The 19,157-nt window shown below is 59.7% G+C and overlaps 2 protein-coding genes across 3 annotated transcripts; both read left to right on the top strand.

The window, feature by feature from the left end:
• Positions 1 to 502: 502 nt before the first annotated feature.
• Positions 503 to 13,590, top strand: PRICKLE3 (prickle planar cell polarity protein 3). Its single transcript, XM_056515442.1, has 9 exons — positions 503 to 574; positions 2,576 to 2,652; positions 3,220 to 3,400; positions 5,804 to 5,917; positions 7,511 to 7,648; positions 9,279 to 9,500; positions 10,504 to 10,690; positions 11,860 to 12,075; positions 12,512 to 13,590. Exons 1-9 carry the CDS (start codon positions 533 to 535, stop codon positions 12,925 to 12,927), a joined length of 1,593 nt encoding a protein of 530 aa, XP_056371417.1. The 5' UTR covers positions 503 to 532; the 3' UTR covers positions 12,928 to 13,590.
• Positions 13,591 to 13,875: 285 nt separating this feature from the next.
• On the top strand, positions 13,876 to 19,157 carry PQBP1 (polyglutamine binding protein 1). Of its 2 annotated transcripts, none has more exons than XM_056515552.1 (7): positions 13,876 to 13,984; positions 16,513 to 16,586; positions 17,119 to 17,230; positions 17,869 to 17,978; positions 18,066 to 18,167; positions 18,271 to 18,331; positions 18,641 to 19,157. In XM_056515552.1, the coding sequence occupies exons 2-7, from the start codon at positions 16,520 to 16,522 to the stop codon at positions 18,789 to 18,791; spliced, it is 603 nt and encodes a 200-aa protein (XP_056371527.1). In that variant the 5' UTR covers positions 13,876 to 13,984; positions 16,513 to 16,519; the 3' UTR covers positions 18,792 to 19,157. The 2 variants fall into 2 exon arrangements, with proteins under 2 accessions (XP_056371527.1, XP_056371526.1); XM_056515551.1 differs by having other exon boundaries at positions 13,948 to 14,195.

Raw genomic sequence — 19,157 nt, 5'->3', positions numbered from 1 at the left:
TGAACCCCCAAACCCCCCAAACTCCCCAACTCCCCCTGAACCCCCCAAATTCCCCAAACCCCTCAACTCCTCCCAAAATCCTCCTGATCCCTCAAACCCTCCTAAATCCTCCCAAATCCCCCAACCCCCCACACACCACCTGATCACCCAAACCCCCCAAACTCCCCCTGGACCCCGAAACCCCCCAACTCCCAAACTCCTCAGAGCCCTCCAACTCTCCCTGAATCCCCAAACCCCCCAACTCTCCCTGAACCCCCAAACTCCCCAAACCCCCCAAACTTTGACCGAGGGGCTTGGCCAGCCGGGGGTGCGCGTGACCAGCGCTGCTGGGTGGGCGGGGGAGGGGGGGGGGGGGGGCTTGACGGTTGCCAAGCAACGCAAAAGGCGGGACGAGCGGGAGGCGTGGCCAGAGAACTGGGTCCTCGGTGGAAAGGGGCGTGGTCCCGTGCTGGAGGGGCGTGGTCTCATGTGGGGCGTGGTCTAGTGAGAGAGGGGCGTGGTCTCGTGTGGGAGGGCGTGGCCAGCGCCCGCCATGTTCACACGGGGGTCCCGGCGGCGGCGATCGCAGCGAGACGTGAGGAGAGGGGGAAACGTGAGGGGATTTGGGGGAGTTTTGGGGGGTTTTTGGGGGGTTCTGAGGGACTTTGGGGGAGTCTGAGGGACTTTGGGGCGGCTGAGGGGATTTGGGGGGGATCTGGGGGTTCTCAGGAGATTTGGGTGGTTTTGGGGGGGCTTAGGGGGCTTTGAGGAGTTTTGAGGAGTTTTGGGGGGCTCTGGGGGGCGTCTTGGGGTTCTCAGGGACTTTGGGGGTGGTCTGAGGGGGGGACTGAGGGAATCTGGGGGGATCTGAGGGGGTTTGGGTGGTCTTGAGGGGTTTTGGGGGGGTTCGAGGAGTTTTGGGGGGATCTCGGGGGGTCTGGGAGAATCTGGGGGACTTTTGGGGGTCTGAGGGGCTGTGGGGCGGCTGAGGGGATTTGGGGAAATCTGAGGGTTTTGAGGGGCTGTGGGGCGTCTGGAAGGGTTTTGGGGGAACTGAGGGGTTTTGGGGGGGGAGTCTGAGGTGTTTGGGGGGCCTGAGGGGCTTTGGGGGGGCGCTGAGGGATTTTGGGGGGTCTGTGGCTCGGGGGTGTCTCAAAAAGGGACTGGGGGCTCCTGGAGGCTCTGTAGGTTTGGGGGTGAATTTTGGGGGGGTCACCCCCCTTCTGTGTCCCCTTTTTTGGGGTGCCCCCCGCCCATTTCCTGACCCCGTTTTTGGGGGTTTCCCCCTCACCCGCCCCCACCCTGCAGACCCCATTTTTGGGATGCCCCCCCCAAACCCACTGACCTCTTTCAGTCAGATGCCCCTCCCCCCATTCTGATCCCCTAGACCTCATTTTTGGGGTGTTGCCCCTCCAACATTGCCCTTTTTGGGTTGTCCCCCGGGCGGTTTTTGGGGTGTCCTACCCCAGCCAGTTTTTGGGGTGCCCCCTGACCCTTCAGTGACCCCCAGCTGATTTTGGGGTGCCCCTTCTAGCCCCTCTGAGCGGTTTTTGGGGTGCCCCCCGACCCCCAGCTGGTTTTTGGGGTGTCCTGACCCTGTGCCTCCCCCAGCCGTTTTTGGGGGAACCCCCCCCTGACCCTTTAGTGACCCCCAGCCGTTTTTTGGGTCCCCTGACCCTTTGGTGTCCCCCCAGCCTCCCCAGCCGGTTTTGGAGTGCCTCCCCAGCTGGTTTTTAGGGTGTCTCCCCTGCCCCCAGCCGGTTTTTGGGGTCCCACCCCCAACCCCCATCCCTTTTTGGGTGCCCCCTGACCCTTTGGTGCCCCCCCCGGCCGGTTTTCGGGTTCCCCTCAGCTGGTTTTGGGGTGTCATTCCCAGCCGTTTTTGGGGTGCCCCTCCGACGCCCCCCCAGCCCTTTTTGGGGTGTCCCCCTGTCCTGGGTTGGTGTTGTGTCTGCTCCTCTCCCGCCCCCACACCTCTCTGTCTGCATGGAGCTGCCGCCGGTGCCCTTTCCCCCCCGCGGAGGGTTGGTGCTGCTGCAGGTGCTGCGCCACGTGCCCGCAGAACTGCTCCATCTCCGCGGCCACGAAGGAGCGCTGCTGCCACTCGCACTGCAGCACCACGGCCCCCTTACCGCCGCCGTGGAAACACGCTTGCAAAATTTAGAGGAACAGACACAACACCAACCCAGGACACCCCCATAACGCCCTGGCAGTTTTTTGGGGTCCCCTGACCCTGCGCCCCCACAGCCAGTTTTTGGGGTCCCCTGACCCTTTGGTGCCCCCCATCCCCCAGCCGGTTTTGGGGTCCGTCCCAGCCGGGTTTTGGGGTGCCCCCCGACCCCCAGCTGGTTTTTGGGGTGTCCTTCCCAACCCTTTTTGGGGTGTCCCTCCTAGCCCACCTGGGCGGTTTTGGGGTGCCTCTGACCCTTTGGTGCATTCTCAGCCAGTTTTTGGAGTCCCCCCCAGTCGTTTTTGGGGTGCCCCCCCACCCCCCTGAGCAGTTTTTGGGGTGCCCCCCACCCCCCCCAGCCGTTTTGGGGTGCCCCCCACCCCCCGGGCAGTTTTTGGGCTGCCCTGACCCTTTGGTGCCCCCCAGGCCGAGGACCCCGAGCGGGGCTGTCCGTGCCGTGCCTGCCACGAGCTCTGCCCGGGTTTCCAGGAGCACCCCTGGAGGTGAGGGGGGTTAGGGGTGTCTCTGGTCTGGAACTGGGATTTTGAGGTATCCCTGGCACCTGAGCTCCCCATGGTATGCGAGGGGGGGATTTTGGGGTGTCCCTGGTCTGGGAGGAATGGGATTTTGAGGTATCCCTGGCACCTGAGCTCCCCATGGTATGCGAGGAGGGGGATTTGGGGTGTCCCTGGTCTGGGAGGGATGGGATTTTGGGGTGTCCCTGGCACCAGAGCCCATCATGGGGTGGGAATGGGGTTTTGGGGTGTCCCTGGTCTGGGAGGAATGGGATTTTTTGGGGTGCCCCCCTCATCCTCTGCTCTGTGAGGTGATTTTGGGGTGCCCCCTCACCCCATTTTTGGGGTGCCCCATCCTCTCCCGGGCTATAAGGGGTATTTTGGGGCTCCCCTCACCCCGTTTTTGGGGTGCCCCTCTGGCCTGATTTTTGCGGTTTCCCTGACCCGGTTTTTGGGGTGCCCCATTCCCCCCCTCGGCCTATGAGGGTTATTTTGGGGTCCCCCCCTCGCCCGGTTTTTGGGGTGCCCCCTGACCCAGTTTTTGGGGTGCCCCAGGAAGATCTGCCAGCACTGCAAGTGTCCCCGAGGCGAGCACGTTGTGGGGGGCGTCCCCCCGCGGCTGCAGGGGGTCCTGGCGCGGCTGCTGCCTGACCCCCCGCCCCCCCCCGGCTCTGAGGACTCGGGGTGCTGTGCCGAGGAGTTCGCCTGGAGCCCTCCTGGCCTCAGCCCTGAACAGGTACCCGAAAAACACCCTGGGACCCCAAAATCCCCCCTGGAACCCCAAAAAACACCCCTGGAGCCCCCCTGGCCTCAGCCCTGAACAGGTACCCCAGAAATCATCCTGGGGCCCCAAAAACAACCCTGGAACCTCAAAAAACACCCTGGAGCCCCCCCAGCCTCAGGCCCAAACAGGTACCCCAAAAAAACTCCCCTGGAGCCCCAAAAAACACCCCTGGAATCTCCAAACCTCCCCTGGAGCCCCAAACCCCCACCCTGGGATCCCAAAAAACCCCCCTGGAGCCCCCCCAGTCTCAGCCCCAAACAAGTACCCCAAAAACAATCCTGGAACCCTAAAAACAACCCTGGAACCCCAAAATCCCCCCTGGAGCCCCAAAAACAACCCTGAAACCCCAAACCCCCCCCCCCTGGAACCCCAAGCCCCCTCCTGAAGCCCCCCAAATACCCCTCGAACCCCCAAAACCCCTCCTGCAGCCCCGAACAGGTACCCCAAAAATCATCCTGGAACCCCAAAATGCCCCTGGAGCACCCCCGGCCTCATCCCCAACCAGGTACCCCAAAACTCCCCCTGGAACCCCAAAAAATCCCCCTGGAGCCCCAAAAAATGACCCTGGAGCCCCAGAAACGACTCTGGAGCACTCAAACCCCTCAGAGGGTATGGATCTTCTCCCTCCCCATCTGTGCCCCCCCAAAATTGCCCAGAGCTCTGAGCCCTCTGGAGCCCCCTTGGGAGCCCCTGACCCCTCCCAGGACCCTCCAATCCACTCCTGGGGTACCTCTGACCCCCTCATAGAGTCCAAACCCCCCTGGGACCCCCAAATCCCCCTAGACCCTCCTGAGTCCTGTACAGACCCCAGACACCCCTGGGCCCCCCCCATAGGACCCTGACCCCCCCACACCCCTCTGGGACCCTCCTGAACCCCCTAAGACCCCCTAACCCCCCTGAGGTCCTACCCCCCATTGAGCCCCAAATCCCCCTGGGACCTCCCTGACCACCCTAAGATCCTTCAAGCCTCCCTGAGACCACCCCCATAGAACCCTGACCCCTTCTGGGACCCCCCCAAACTCTTCAGGGGGATGGAGCCCCCCTCCCCGATCTGTGTTCCCCCAAAATTGCCTAGAGCTCTGACAGCTCTGATCTCCCTGGAACCCCCCTGTGAATCCCCAAACCTCCCTGGGGGTACCTGGGATGCCCCCATAGAGCCCAAACCCCCTTGGGACACCCCAATAGATCCGTGACCCCCCCCAATCCCACCCAGGCCCCGCCCACCCCAAGCCAAGCCCCATCCCTGCCCAGGCCATGCCCACACAAACTTCAGCAAAGCCCCGCGCCCACCGCCAGGTGACCCCTCCCACCTGGTCCCACCCCATTGAGGCCCCACCCCCAGTCAAGCCTCACCCACCCACCCCCTCTTGTGGCCATGCCCCATCCAGGCCCCACCCACTGCTCAAGCCCCACTCCCATTTCCCTCAGCTGCATTTTGTCACCTGACCCATCCCACAGTGAGGCCACGCCCTCAGCGAGGCCCCACCCAATCAACACCCAGCTTCGGCCACACCCACTTAAGCCTCACCCCCTTCCCCTCACAGGTGACCCTGTGCCCCAGCAAAGCCCTGCCCCCTGCGCCACACCCTGCTAAGCCCCGCCCCCTGTGCCAGTGAGGCCATGCCCTTTAGCCCCACCCCCACTAAGCCCTGCCCACTTAGCCCCACCCCTCTAAGCCCTGCTCCTTTAGCCCCGCCCCTCTAAGCCCCACGCCTCCCCAGTTGTCCCAGAACTCTCCCACCTGTCCCAGCACTGGTCCCACCCCATCAGACCCTGCCCCATTCCCCTGGCCACGCCCCCCTCCCGCACAATTGTCCGACCTGCCCCAGTGAAGCCACACCTCAATAAGCCCTGCCCCCAGGTGTGCCAAACCCCTCCCCCACAGGTTTGCCAATCCAGTCTCAAGTGTCTTGTTAAGCCCCATCCCTCCCCAGGTGTGCCTGTAATGCCCCACCCTGCTAAGCCCCGCCCCCTTCCCAGGTGTGCTAAATCCTGCTCTGTTCCCAGGTGTGATAGTCCCATAAGCTCCGCCCCTTCCCAGGTGTGCCTGTAATGCCCCACCCTCCTAAGCCCTGCCCCCTTCCCAGGTGTGCCAGTCCCATAAACCCCTCCCCCACAGGTGTGCCAGTAAAGCCCTGGCCTCTCCCCAGGTGTGTAAGTCGTGCCCCACCCCCTAAGCCACACCCCCAGGTGTGTCAGTGCTGCTAAGCCCTGCCTCCCCAGGTGTCTCATTAAGCCCCACCCCCTGAGGTGTTCTCACTGCCCCTCCCCCAGATGTTCTCACCTGTCCCAGGTTCTCACTGCCCCCCCAGGTGTTCTCACCTGTCCCAGGTGTCTCACTCCCCTCCCCCCCAGGTGTCTCTGTATTTCTCCGCCCTGCCCCCCGCACTGGTGCCGCGTATGCGCAGTCCCGGCGAGCGGCACCGGCTGCGGGAGCTGCTGCGGCAGCTGCCCCCGCACGACCTGGAGGTGAGCGCGGGGATTTGGGGCAGTTTTTTGAGGATTTTGGGATCTTTTAGGGGGTTTTATGGTCCGAGGGGGCTGCACAGAGCAGATTTGGGGTGTTTCCAAGTGATTGGAGCTCATTTTTGGTGGGATTTTTGGTTTTCTTTGGGGGGAGTTGGGTTCTATTAGGGCGTTTTTGGGGAGGTTTCGGTTATTTAAGGGTGTTTTGGGGTTGGGTTTGTATCAATTGAGGATGTTTTTGGGGTGGTTTTGGTTATTTTAGGGCATATTTGGGATGATTTTGGGTTCTCTTTGGGCGTTTTTGGGTTATTTTAAGGCGTTTTTGAGTAGTTTTGGGTTCGAGGACATTTCTTGGATGGTTTTGGGTTCCTTTGGGGCTTTTTTGGGGTGATTTTAGGTCAACTGAGGCCACTTTTGGGGTGGTTTTGGATTATTTTAGGCTGTTTTTGGTGAAATTTTGGGTTGTTCGAGGGCGTTTTTGGGGTGGGTTTGGGTTCAAGGCCATTTTTCAAGTGGATTTGGGTCAATTGAGGTTTTTGGGATGGATTTGGGTTACTCAAGGGCATATTTGGGGATGTTTTGGGTTCTTTTAGGGCATTTTTAGGGTGGATTTGGGTTAATATCAGGGCGTTTTCAGGTGATTTTGGTTTCAAGGCCAGTTTGGGGTTGGTTTTAGGCTCTTCAGGCGTTTTACGGTGGTTTTGGGTTTGAAGGCGTTTTTGGGGAGATTTTGGGTTCTTTAAGGCTGTGTTTGGGGGTGCTAAAGGGCGTTTTTGGGTTATTTTAGGGCGTTTTGGGGTGGTTTTTGGTTCAAGGCCATTTTGCAGGTGATTTGGGTCAATTAATGGCATTTTTGGGGTGGTTTTGCATTCAAGGTAATTTTTGGGGTGGATTTGGATTTAAGGCCATTTTTAGGGTGGATTTCGGTTGTTCAAGGTAATTTTTGGTGAGGTTTTGGGTTCTTTTAGGGCGTTTTTGGGGAGATTTTGGGTTGATCAAAAGAATTTTTGGGGTGGTTTTTGTTTCTTCAAGACTATTTTTGGGGTGGTTTTTGGTGTTTCTGGGTACTCCTAGGATATTATTGGGGTGATCTGGGGGATTTTGGGGTAGTTTTTTTTTTTTTTTTTTTTTTTTTTTTTGAAGGGGGGTGGTTTGGGGGATTTTTGGGTGGTTTGGGGTTTTTTTGAGGTGGTTTTGGGGTTTTTTTGGGTCTTCTTGTGGGTTTTTTGGTGGTTTGGGTTTTTTTGAGGTGGTTTTGCATTTTTTTCTTTTTTTTTGTGGTTTTGTGAGAGTTTTTTTGTGGATTTTTGTGCGGTTTTTTTGGGGTGATTTTGGGTTTTTTTGGGGAGGTTTTTAGATTTTTTTGGGGGGTGATCTTGGGGTTTTTTGGGGTGGTTTTTGGGGTTTTTTTGGGGGTGATTTTTGGGGTTTTTTGGGGTGATTTGGGGTTTTTTGGGGTGTTTTTGGGATTATTGGGGTGGTTTTGGATTTTTTGGTGTTTTTTTTGTGTTTTTGTGGGTTTTTTGGGGTGGTTTGGGTGTTTTTTGATGGTTTTGGGGTTTTTGGGTGTTTTTTGGATCTCCTGCCCCTTCCCAGCCCGAATTCTGCCATGACCTGGACGAGGTCGAGCGTCGGGAACTGAAACTTTTCGCCCAACGCCGAAAACGGGAAAATTTGGGGCAGGGGAGCGTCCGGCCCCTCCCCCTGACCAGCGCTGGGGCCGTGTGCCAGCAGGTGGGACACCCCAAAAAAACGGGCACCCCAAAAATGGGGAACTCAAAAGAAAGGGAACCACCAAAAAATGGGCGCCCCAAAAATGGGAACTCCAAAAATGGGAACCCCCATAAAATGGGCACCCCAAAAATGGGGAGCACAAAAATGGGAGCCCAAAAAACAGGGAACCCCAAAAATGGAAACTCCAAAAATGGGAACATCCCAAAAATGGAAACCCCAAAAATGGGTAACTCAAAAAAATGGGAACCCCCAAAAAATGGGCACCCCAAAAATGGGTAACTCAAAAAAATGGGAACCCCCAAAAATGGGAGCCCAAAAACGGGAACCCCAAAACATGGAAACTCCAAAAATGGGAACCCCAAAAATGGGGAGCCCAAAAAAATGGGAACATCAAAAATGGGAACCGTGAAAGAATGGGAACCCAAATAATGGGAACCCCAAAAGAATGGGAACCCTAAAAATGGGAACCTCAAAAAAATAGGAACCCCCCCAAAAAATGGAAATCTTGAAAAAGGGGAGCCCCAAAAACGGGCACCCCAAAAAAGGGAACCCCAAAAAGAGGAACCCAAAAAACAGGAACTCCAAAAATGGGAATCGAAAAAATGGGAACCCCACAAAAATGGGCATCCTCAAAAGTAAAAGGGCAACCCCAAAAAAATTAGCACCCCAAAAAAAATGGAATTCCAGAAAAATAGGAAATTCCCAAAAAATGAGAGCCTCAGAAATGGAAACTCCAAAAATGGGAACTCCAAAAACGGGAAACCCAAAAAAAATGGTAACCCAAAAAATGGGCACCCCACAAAAATGGGCAGCCTCAAAAGTAAAAGGGACACCCCCCAAAAAACGTCACCCTAAAAAAAATGGGAATCCCAGAAAAATGGGCACCCCAAAAAACAGCAACTCCAAAAATTGTGACCCTAAAAATTGGAACCCCAAAAATTGGGAACCTTAAAAATCGCCACCCCCAAAAAAATGGGAATCCCCAGAAAAGGGAACTCCAAAAAAATGGAACCCTAAAAATGGTAACCCTAAAAATTGGAACCCCAAAAAGTGGGAACCTCAAAAAATGGGAACCCCAAGAACAGGCACCCCCAGAAAATGAGAACCCCAGAAATAGGAACCCAAAAATCGGAACCCCAAAAGAGTGGGCACCCCAAAAATGGGAACCTCAAAAAAATAGGAACTCCCACAAAAAAATAGGAACCCCCAAAAAAATGGGAACTCCAAAAAATGGGAGAGGGGAAAGGGAAAATTGAGGGGGTACCCAAAATTAGGAAAGGGAGCCAAAAATTGGGGGTGCCCCCCCAACCCCCTCATTTGTCCCCAGTGTGGGGGTGCAGTGTGGGGGGATGCCCAAAAACAGGAAAGGGGAGCCAAAAACTAGGGTGAAGGACCCCAAAACCGGGGTGGGAGGTTATGAATGGTGAGGTTGAGCCCTCGTATCCCCCCTGGACCCCCCTGTTTTTCCCCAGTGCCAGGGTGTGGTGTGTGTGGGGTTTTCCCAAAAACAGGGAAGAGAACCTAAAATGGGGGGTGAGGGACCCCAAAACTGGTATGGGAGGTTATGAATGGATTGGGATTGAGCCCCCCGTTTTTGGGGTGCCCCCCTGACCCCGCCCCTTTCCCCCAGTGCGGGGGTCCCATCCGGGGCGGCTCCCTGGCCGTGTTCGCAGCGCGGGCGGGGCTGGGGCTGTGCTGGCACCCCCAGTGCTTCCAGTGCCACCAGTGCCACCAGCCGCTCGTGGACCTGCTCTACTTCTGCCCGGGGGGCGCCGGGGGGCTGCGGGGGCGGCTGCTGTGTGGGCGGCACCACGGGGACAGCGTGAGACCGCGCTGCCCCGGCTGCGATGAGGTGAGGGGCAGGGGGAGGGGGGTTATGGGGTGGGAACTGGGGATGGGAGGGGAAATGGGGGGTGTGGGCTGGGTGTGGGAAGGTTATAGGGTGGGAATGGAGGGGTTATGGGATGGAGGTGGGGTGTATGGGGTGCTATGGTTGGTTATGGGGTGTTTGGAGCAGTTATGGAGTGGTTATGGGGTGGATGTGGGGTGCTGAGTGTAGTTATGGGGTGGTTATGGAGCGTTGTGAGTGGTTATGGGGTAGATGTGGAGGAGTTACGGGGTGGTTATAGGGTGCTGACTTTGGTTATGGGGTGCTGAGTTCGGTTATGGGGTGGGTGTGGGGTGGCTATGGGGTGCTGGGTGTGCTTATGGGGTGGGTGTAGGGTGGTTATGGGGTGCTGGGTGTGGCTATGGAGTGGATATGGGGTGGTTATGGGGTGCTATGAATGTTTGTGGGGTGGATGTGGAGCGGTTATGGGGTGCTTCGTGTGGTTATGGGATGCTGGGAGCAGAAGTGGGGTGGTTATGGGGTTCTGTGGATGGTTATGGGGTGGATGTGGAGCGATTATGGGGGGGTTATAGGGTGCTATGGGCAGTTGTGGAGTGGTTATGAGAGGTTGGCAGTAGGAATGGGGTAGGTATGGGGTTGTTATGGGGTGGTTATGGGGTGGGTGTGGGGTGCTCTGTGTGCTTATGGGGTGCTGGGAGCAGTTATGTGGTTCTGGGGCTGGTTATGGCATTCTGTGCTGTTTATGGGGTGGTTATGGCAGCTGTGGGCCTCTGGGGGGTCTTTGTGGGTCTCTGTAGTCACTGAACCCCTCTGCCCCCCCAGCTGATTTTCGGAGGCTCTGGGGGGTCTCTGTAGCTCTGGAGGTCTCTGTGGTTACTCATGCCCCCCCGTACCCCCAGCTGATTTTTGGGGGCTCTGGGGGGGGTCTCTGTGGGCTCTGGGGGGTTCTGGGGGCTCTCTGTGGCTCTGGGGGTCTCTGGTCACTGACCCCCCCATCCCCCCCCAGCTGATTTTCGGGGGGCGCTGGGCCGAGGCCGGGGGGCGCCGCTGGCACCTGCGGCACCTGCGCTGTCTGGAGTGTGAGGGGCCCCTGGAGCCCCAAAACCTGCCCAGAACTGGAGCGGGGCCCCCTCTGTGCCCCCCCTGCCGCACCCGCCGCGCCCACCTGTGCGACACCTGTGGGGACCCCATCGGTGAGCCAGCGGGGGGGGGTTGGGGGATCCTCAGGTGGGGTTCAGGGGATCCCTGAGGGAGTTTGGGGGATTCCTGGGGGGGCTTGGGGGGTACTTGAGGGGGTTCGTGGGGGTTTGGGGGGTGTCTGGGGGGTTTTCGGGATCCTCGAAAACCTTGAGAGAGCTTGGGAGATTCCTGGGGGAGTTTAGTGGGGTTTGGGGTCCTGGGGGGGTTTGGGAGGTACTTGAGGGGATCCTGGAGGGGAGTTTGGGATGTCCCCGGGGAAGAGTTTGGAGGGGTCCTTGTGGGCTTTGGGGGATCCTGGAAAGGGTTTGGGGCATCCCTGGGGATTTAGGGGGCTTGGGTGGTCCTGTGGGAGAGTTTGAGGGGGTCCTTGAGGGGTGTGGGGAATCCTCGGGGGGGTTTGGGGGATCGTCAAGGGAGTTTGTGGGGGTCTCCAGGGGGTTTGGGGCATTCCTGGGGGTTTTGGAGGATCCTCGAGAGGGTTTGGAGGTCCCTGGGGGTTTTGGGGGATCCTCGAGGGGGTTTGGAGAGTCACAGGGGGAGTTTGGGGAATACCCAGAGGGATGTGGGGAGTCCTTGAGGGGGTTTCGGAGAATCCCTGGGGGGGTTTGGGGGATCCTCAGAGCAGTTTGGTGGGTCCCTGGAAGGTTTTGGGGGATCCTCAGAGGAGTTTGAGGGGTCCTCAAGGGGGTTTGGGGGGTCCCTGTGGAGGGTTGAGGGATTCCTGGGGGACTTTGGGGGATCCTTGAGAGGGTTTGGGGTCCCCGAGGGGTCCAAAAGTGATCCCGGCCCCCACTTGGGGTCACTGTCCCCATTGTCCTTCACTGTGCCCACTGCCCCCACTGTCCCTCACTGTCCCCATTGTTCCCAGTGTCCCCAGGGTCCCTCACTGTTCCCAGTGTCCCCATTGTCCCCCACTGTTCCCTCACTGTCCCCATTGTCCCCTCACTGTCCCCATTTTCCCCATGTCCACACTGTCCCTCACTGTCCCCATTGTCCCAGACCTAGAGGCTCCCCACATCACCCAGGGGGCAGCACTGGCACTGCTACTGTCCCCAATGTCCCCTCACTGTTCCCATTGCAACCTGCAGGCTCCCCACATCACCCACGGGGGTTAGCACTGGCACTGTTCCTGTCCCCTCACTGTCCCCATGTCCCCATTCAGACCTGCAGGCTCCCCACGTCACCCACAGGGGGCAGCACTGGCACCCCCTCCCCACCTGTTTCCGCTGTGCGCCCTGTGGGCGCCCCCTGCTGGGCCGCCCCTTCCTGCCCCGGGGGGGGCAAATCTTCTGCTCCCCCCAGTGCGCACAGGGACCCCCCCCCCGCGCCCCCCGCGGCGCCCCCCAGCGGCGCTCCTGGGGAGGGGCACCCCCGGCAGGTGAGGGGGACGGGGAGGGACTGGGAGGGCCTGGGGGGAGCTCTGGGAGGGACTGGGGACAACTGGGATGGAGCAGGGGGGGACTGGGAGGGAATGGGGGGGGGGCACTGGGAGGGAACTGAGAGGACTGGGAGGGGATTGGGAGGGATTGCGGGGGCAGTGGGAGGGACTGGGAAGAGCTGGGAGGCACTGGGGGGGCATTGGGAGGGACGGGAGGGAATGGAAGGAGCTGGGATGATCTTGGGGAGGCACTGGGAGTACGGGGGGTAACTGGGAGCACTGAGGGGACACTGGGAGTAGTGGGTGGGGCACCAGGGGTAACTGGGAGCACTGGGGGTAACTAGGAGCACTGGGAGGGGCACTGGGGGTGCACTGCGGGGGTAACTGGGAGCACTGATGTAATTGGGAGCACTGGTGTAAGCGGCCCCTCCCCCAGGCTCGCAGCCCCGGTTCCGCCGGGCGGGGCCCCATCGCCACTCGATGCCGGAACTGGGCGTCACCCGCCGCCCCTCCCGCTCCATCTCCCCTCCTCCCGCCCCCTGCAGCCCCTCCCCTCCCTGCCCTGTCCCTCCCCCCCCCGAGCCCTGCCCCTCCTCCCCCGGGTTGGGGGTGCGGCAGGGGGGGGGGCCGCCCCCGCTGCCCTTCCTCCTCCTCCTCCTCCTCCTCCTCCTCCTCCTCCTCCTCCTCCTCCTCGTGGGAGGGGCTGTTCCTGGGGGAGCCCATCCCCCTCCCCCCACAGCTCCGCCCCCCCGGGGCCCCCCTGCATCCGGCCCCGCCCCTCCAGCCCCGCCCCCGGCCCCGCTCCCGCTCCCGTGGCTGCCGCCTGGCCTGACCCCTCTTACCTCTGGGTGACCACTGTGTGACCCTCTGTGCGAACCCTCTGGGTGACATCGGTCACCTCTGACCTCTGGGTGACACCTCTGGGTTTGACCCCTGGGTGTGACCTCTGTGACCTATGAATGACCTCTTTGTGATTTCTGTGATATGTGACCTCTCTGTGACCCCTGTGCGACCCCTGTGTGGCCTCTGACCTCTGTGGGTGACCTCTGTGTGATGTCTAAGACCCCTCTTTTTTACCCTTGGGTGACCTCTGGGTGACCCCCTGGGTGACCCTTCTGTGGCCTCTGTGTGACCCCTAGATGACCCAATATGATCTGTGTGACCTCTGGGTGTGACCCCTGGGTGACCCCTGCTCTCTCCTGCTGACTTTGTGCCAAGCTCTGTGGGGCTTCCGACCTCTCTTGGTGGCCTCAACCTCAGGGACCTCCTGTGACCTCCTGCTGACCTTTGACCTCTGGTGCCTTCTTGGTGCTGACCTTTGCCCTCTGGTGCCCTCCTGGTGCCCTTTGCCCTCTGCTCTCCTGTGGGCACTCTGCTGCTGAGCTTTGACCCCCCTCCCGGCCGTGACCTTTGCACTGTGACCCCGTGACGCCTCAGGGACCCCCGGGCTGTGCTCGGTGACCTTTGACCCCCGGACAAAAGCATTAATAAAGGGGCGGCGCCCCCGTTCGGCAATCGGCGTCACTGCAGCCCCGTGCCGCGGGGGAAGGGGCGGGGTGTGAGCACTGCACACCCCCGGAAGCACCGGCACGGCCCCGTTCCGTTCCCGTTTCGTTCCCGTTCCCGCCATTTTCAGACGCGACCCCACAGAAAACCCGCGGCCCCCCCCAACATGGCGGCGCCCATGTGGGCCACGCGCCGGCCGCGTTCCCGCGCGCTGATTGGCTGAGCCCCGCTCCTTCACGTGTGCTGATTGGTCGGTGCGAGATCACGTGATCGGGATGGCTGCTGGCGGGACGCGTGGTTACTGGGGCAACGGGGCGGGCCCAATGGGCAGCGCGGTCACGTGAGCGGCGTGGGGCCGGCGGCGGCTTCCGGGGAACCGGGACTGAACCGGGACCGTTCTGGGGTAACTGGGAACTTACTGGGGCTACTGGGACTGAACTGGGGTTACTGGGAACTTATTGGAGTAACCGGGACTGTACTGGAGTTACTGGGACTGTGCTGTGGTAACTGGGACCGACCCAGGTTAAACAGAACCTTACTGGGGTAACTTGGATCGGCCCAGGGGATCCGGGACCGACCCGGAGTAACTGGGACTGAACAGGGACCTTAATGGGGTAAGTGGGAACTTTCTGGGGTAACTGGGACTGTACTGGGGGAACCAGGACCGAACAGGGACCTTACTGGGACCTACTGGGGTAACTGGGAAGTTGGAGTAACCGGGACCAGGCCGGGGTTACTGGGACTGTATTGGGGTAACTGGGACTGAACTGGGACCGACCCGGGTGAACAGGGACTGTACTGGGGTAACTGGAAACTTAGTGGCGTTTTCCTAGGACCTTAGTGGGGTTACTGGGACTGTACTGGCGTTACTGGAGCTGTACTGGGTTAACCGGGACCGACCCGGGGCAACTGGGACGTTATTGTGTTAACTGGGACCGAACCGGGAGATTATTGGGTTAACTGGGACCGAACCGGGGCAACGGGGACTTTACTGGGGTTACTGGGAACTTATCGGAGTAAGCGGGAGTTTACTGGGGTAACTGAGCCCTTACTGGGGTTACTGGGACTGTACCGGGGTAACTGGGAGCGAATCAGGATCGTACTGGGGTTACTGGGACCAACCCAGGGTAATCAGGACTGAACCAGGGGAGCTTAAACCGTACTGCGGTTACTGGTGTCCCGGGGCTCTGGGAGAGCTCGGGGTGACTGGGAGGGGTCCTAGGGCGGGCGGGGGGACCGGGAGGGGGTGGGGGCAGTGGGCGGGGGTGGTCCCGGTCTGATCCCGGTCTGTTCCCGGTGTGATTTTGGTCTGTTACCGCTGTGATCCCGGTCTGTTCCCAGTGTGATCCCGGTCTGTTCCCGGTGTTATCCCGGTCTGTTCCCAGTGTGTTCCTGGTCTGTTCCCAGTGTGATCCCGGTGTGTTCCCGGTGTGTTCCTGGTCTGTTCCCAGTGTGATCCTGGTCTGTTCCCGGTGTGTTCCCAGTGTGATCCCGGTGTGTTCCCAGTGTGTTCCTGGTCTGTTCCCAGTGTGATCCCGGTGTGTTCCCGGTGTGTTCCCAGTGTGATCCCGGTGTGATCCCGGTCTGTTCCCGGTCTGTTCCCGGTCTGTTCCCAGTGTGATCCCGGTGTGTTCCCGGAATGTTTCCAGTCTGTTAATGGTCTGTTCCTGGTATGATCCTGGTCTGTTCCCAGTGTGATCCCGGTCTGTTCCCGGTCTGTTCCCGGTGTGTTCCCGGTCTGTTCCCGGTGTGTTCCTGGTCTGTTCCCAGTGTGATCCCGGTGTGTTCCCGGTGTGTTCCCGGTGTGATCCCGGTCTGTTCCCGGTGTGTTCCCAGTGTGATCCCGGTGTGTTCCCAGTGTGTTCCCGGTCTGTTCCCAGTGTGATCCCGGTCTGTTCCCGGTCTGTTCCCAGTGTGATCCCGGTCTGTTCCCAGTGTGATTCCGGTCTGTTCCCGGTGTGTTCCCGGTCTGTTCCCAGTGTGATCCCGGTGTGTTCCCGGAATGTTTCCAGTCTGTTCATGGTCTGTTCCCGGTATGATCCTGGTCTGTTCCCGGTGTGGTGCTGGTCTGTTCCAGGTGTGTTTCCGGTGTTATCCTGATGTGATCCTGGTCTGTTTCTGGTGTGTTCCTGGTCTATTCCCAGTGTGATCTCGGTGTGTTCCCGGTGTGATCTTGGTCTGTTCCCGGTCTGTTCCCAGTGTGATCCCGGTGTGATCCTGGTCTGTTCCCGGTGTGTTTCCGGTGTTATCCTGGTGTGATCCCGGTTTGTTCCTGGCCTGTTCCCGGTCTGTTCCCAGTGTGATCCTGGTCTGTTCCCAGTGTGTTTCCGTTGTGTTCCCGGTGTGATCTTGGTCTGTTCCCGGTGTGATCCCAGTGTGATCCCGGTCTGTTCCTGGTGTTATCCCGGTGTGATCCTGGTCTATTCCTGGTGTGTTCCCGGTCTGTTCCCGGTGTGTTCCCAGTGTGTTTCTGTTGTGATCCCTGTCTGTTCCCAATGTGATCTTGGTGTGTTCCCGGTGTGATCTTTGTCTGTTCCCCGTGTGATCCCAGTGTGATCCCGGTCTGTTCCCAGTGTGATCTTGGTCTGTTCCCGGTGTGATCTTGGTCTGTTCCCGATGTGATCCCAGTGTGTTACTGGTCTGTTCCTGCTGTGATCCCGGTGTTATCCTGGTGTGATCCCGGTCTGTTCCCAGTGTGTTTCCATTGTGATCCCAGTCTGTTCCCAGTGTGATCTCGGTGTTTTCCTGGTGTGATCTTGGTCTGTTCTCGGTGTTATCCTGGTGTGATCCCGGTCTGTTCCCAGTGTGATCTTGGTCTGTTCTCGGTGTTATCCTGGTGTGGTCCCGGTCTGTTCCCAGTGTGATCCCGGTGTGTTCCCGTTGTGATCCCAGTGTGATCACAGTGTGACCCCGGCTCTGTCCCCTCCCCAGCCCGGCCATGCCACTGCCTGTCGCTCTCCAGTCCCGTCTGGCCAAGCGGGGGCTGCTCAAGCACGTGGAACCCGGTGAGAATTTGGGGCGGGGCTTGGGGGTGTTTTTTTGGTGTGGCTGGTGAGTGGGGCTTTCAGTGTCGGATAGTAGGTGTGGCTCAGGGCAGTGGGTGTGGCTCCGGGCATGGCTCTAGGTGTGTCAGTGGCTGTGACATTGGATGTGTCACTGGGTGTGGCTCTGGGCAGTGGGTGTGTCAGTGGGCTGTGTCAGGCTGATGCCTCGTCCCCAGAGCCCGAGGAGGAAATCATTGCAGAAGATGGGTCAGTGTGTGTGTTATTGGGCAGTGGGTGTGTCAGTGAGTGTGGCTCTGGGCAGTGGGTGTATCAGTGGATGTGGCTGTCAGTGGGTGTGGCTCTGGGCAGTGGGTGTGTCGGTGGGTGTGGCTCAGGTCAGTTGCTGTGTCAGTATGTCAGTGGGTGTGTCAGTGGGCGGGGTCAGGCTGACGCATCGCCCCTAGAGCCTGAGGAGATCATTGCTGAGGATGGGGCAGTGGTGTGTCAGTGGGTGTGGCTGTCAGTGGGTGTGGCTCTGACGCTCCGCCCCCAGAGCCCGAGGAGGAGATCATTGCTGAGGATTACGACGATGCCCATGTGGATTATGAGGCCTCGCGGCTCGAGGGGCTTATGCCGCCCTGGTACAAAGTGATCGACCCCACCTGGTGAGATCCCTCCCCGCCAAGAGCCCCCCCCGAGACCCCTCCCCTTCACTGAGACCCCTCCCCCACCTCGTGAGACCCGCCCCACCAGCTGTGGGAACCCATCAGTGCTATAGGGGCTGTTGGGTCCCTTGGCCCCTCTGTAGGGTCCATAAGCCCCTCTATGGGGTCTAGAGTTTTTAGGGTCTCTCTGTAGGGTCTGTGGGATCTCTAGGGTCCACTGGCCCCTCTCTTGGGTCTGTGGGGTCCCTGGCCCATCTGTAGGCTCTATGGGGTCTGTAGGAGCCATAGGCCACTCTATGGGATCTGTGGGGTCTATAGGCCCCTCTATGAGGTCTGTAGGGTTTTTAGGGTCTCTCTATAGGGTCTCTGGAGTCTGTGGGGTCTCTAGGCTCCTCTATGGGGTCTATAGGGTCTCTCTGTAAGCTCTATAGGGTCCATAGGGTCCCTAGACTCCTCTAAGGGGTCTGTAGGATCTGTAGGATCCCTCTGTAGAGTCTGTGGGGTCCCTGAGCTCCTCTATGGAGTTTGTAGAGTTTTTAGGGTGTCTCTTTAGGGTGGTATCTTGGGTCTATGGGGTCCCTAGGCCCCCCTGTAGGGTGTATAGGATCTGTAGGATCCCCCCTCCCCACCCCCCCCAGTGGCTTGCCCTACTACTGGAACGTGGAGACCGACCTGGTGTCGTGGCTGTCGCCGAACGACCCCAACTCCGTCATCACCAAACCCGCCAAGAGAGTCAAGGGGAACCCAGGTGAGGCTGTGAGGGGGTGGTCCCCAAAACCCTGAGAGGTGATTTTGGGGTCCCCCTGCCCACCTGAACCCCTTCTTGTCCCCCCAGAGCCCGAGGAGCCCCCGGAGAGGAGCCACGAGAAGGAGGAGCCGCGTGAGCGCCGCAGCCACCGGCGCGAGGAGCTGGCGCCGTACCCCAAGGGCAAGAAAGGTGCATGGGGAGGGGTCCCCCCGATTTTGGGGGGGTTCCCCAGATTTTTGGGGTGCCACAGCCTGAACCCTGAGCTGCTGTGACCCCCCCCGTGTCCCCCTAGGCAGCCGCAAGGACGAGGAGCTGGACCCCATGGACCCCAGCGCCTACTCGGATGCGCCCCGGTACGGCGGGGGAAGAAGGGTGACCCCTGGGTTTTGGGGTGCCCTCCCCGGGTTTTGGGGTGACCCTGGGTTTGGGGTGATCCTCTGAGCTTTGGGGTGATCCCTGAGTTCTGGAGTGACCCCCGGTTTGGGGTGGTTCTGGTGTTTCCCCCCGAGGTTTGGGGTGCCCTCCTGGGTTTCGGGTGGTTTTGGGGTGCCCCCCGGTTCTGGGGTGGTTTTGGGGTGATGCCTCGAGTTCTGTGGTGGTTTTGGGATCCCCCCGGTTTTGGGGTGCCCCCTGTTTTGGGGTGACCCCGGCTGTCCTCGCAGCGGCACCTGGTCCACGGGGCTCCCGAAGCGCAACGAGGCCAAGACGGGCGCGGACACGACGGCGGCTGGGCCTCTGTTCCAGCAGCGGCCGTACCCCAGCCCCGGGGCCGTGCTGCGCGCCAACGCCGAGGCCTCGCGCGGCAAGGACTGAGCGCGGCGGCGCTGACACCCCAAACAGGAACCCCGGAGATGGGAACCCCCAACATGCGACAGACACCCCCAAAAACGAGACACTCCCAAAATGGGACACCTCCAAAAATGGGACAAACACCCCCAAAAACGGGACACCCCCAAATGGCCTCCAGGAATCCCCAAAAATGGAACAGACACCCCCAAAAACGGGACAGACACCCCAAAAATGGGACAGCCCCAAAACAGGACAGATACCCCCAAAAACAGGACAGACACCCCCAAACTGCCTCCAGGACCCCTCATACCCCAGGGATCCCCCCAAACCTCACCCGAAACTTCGCCTCCCCCCACCTTTTGTTGCAATAAAGGGAGCACAGCCCCTGGG

This window comes from Oenanthe melanoleuca, unplaced genomic scaffold (assembly GCF_029582105.1).
Source record: "Oenanthe melanoleuca isolate GR-GAL-2019-014 unplaced genomic scaffold, OMel1.0 S001, whole genome shotgun sequence".
Taxonomy (NCBI): Eukaryota; Metazoa; Chordata; class Aves; order Passeriformes; family Muscicapidae; genus Oenanthe; species Oenanthe melanoleuca.
Note: the sequence above shows the minus strand (reverse complement) of the source record. Positions and strands in the feature narration are given on the sequence as shown.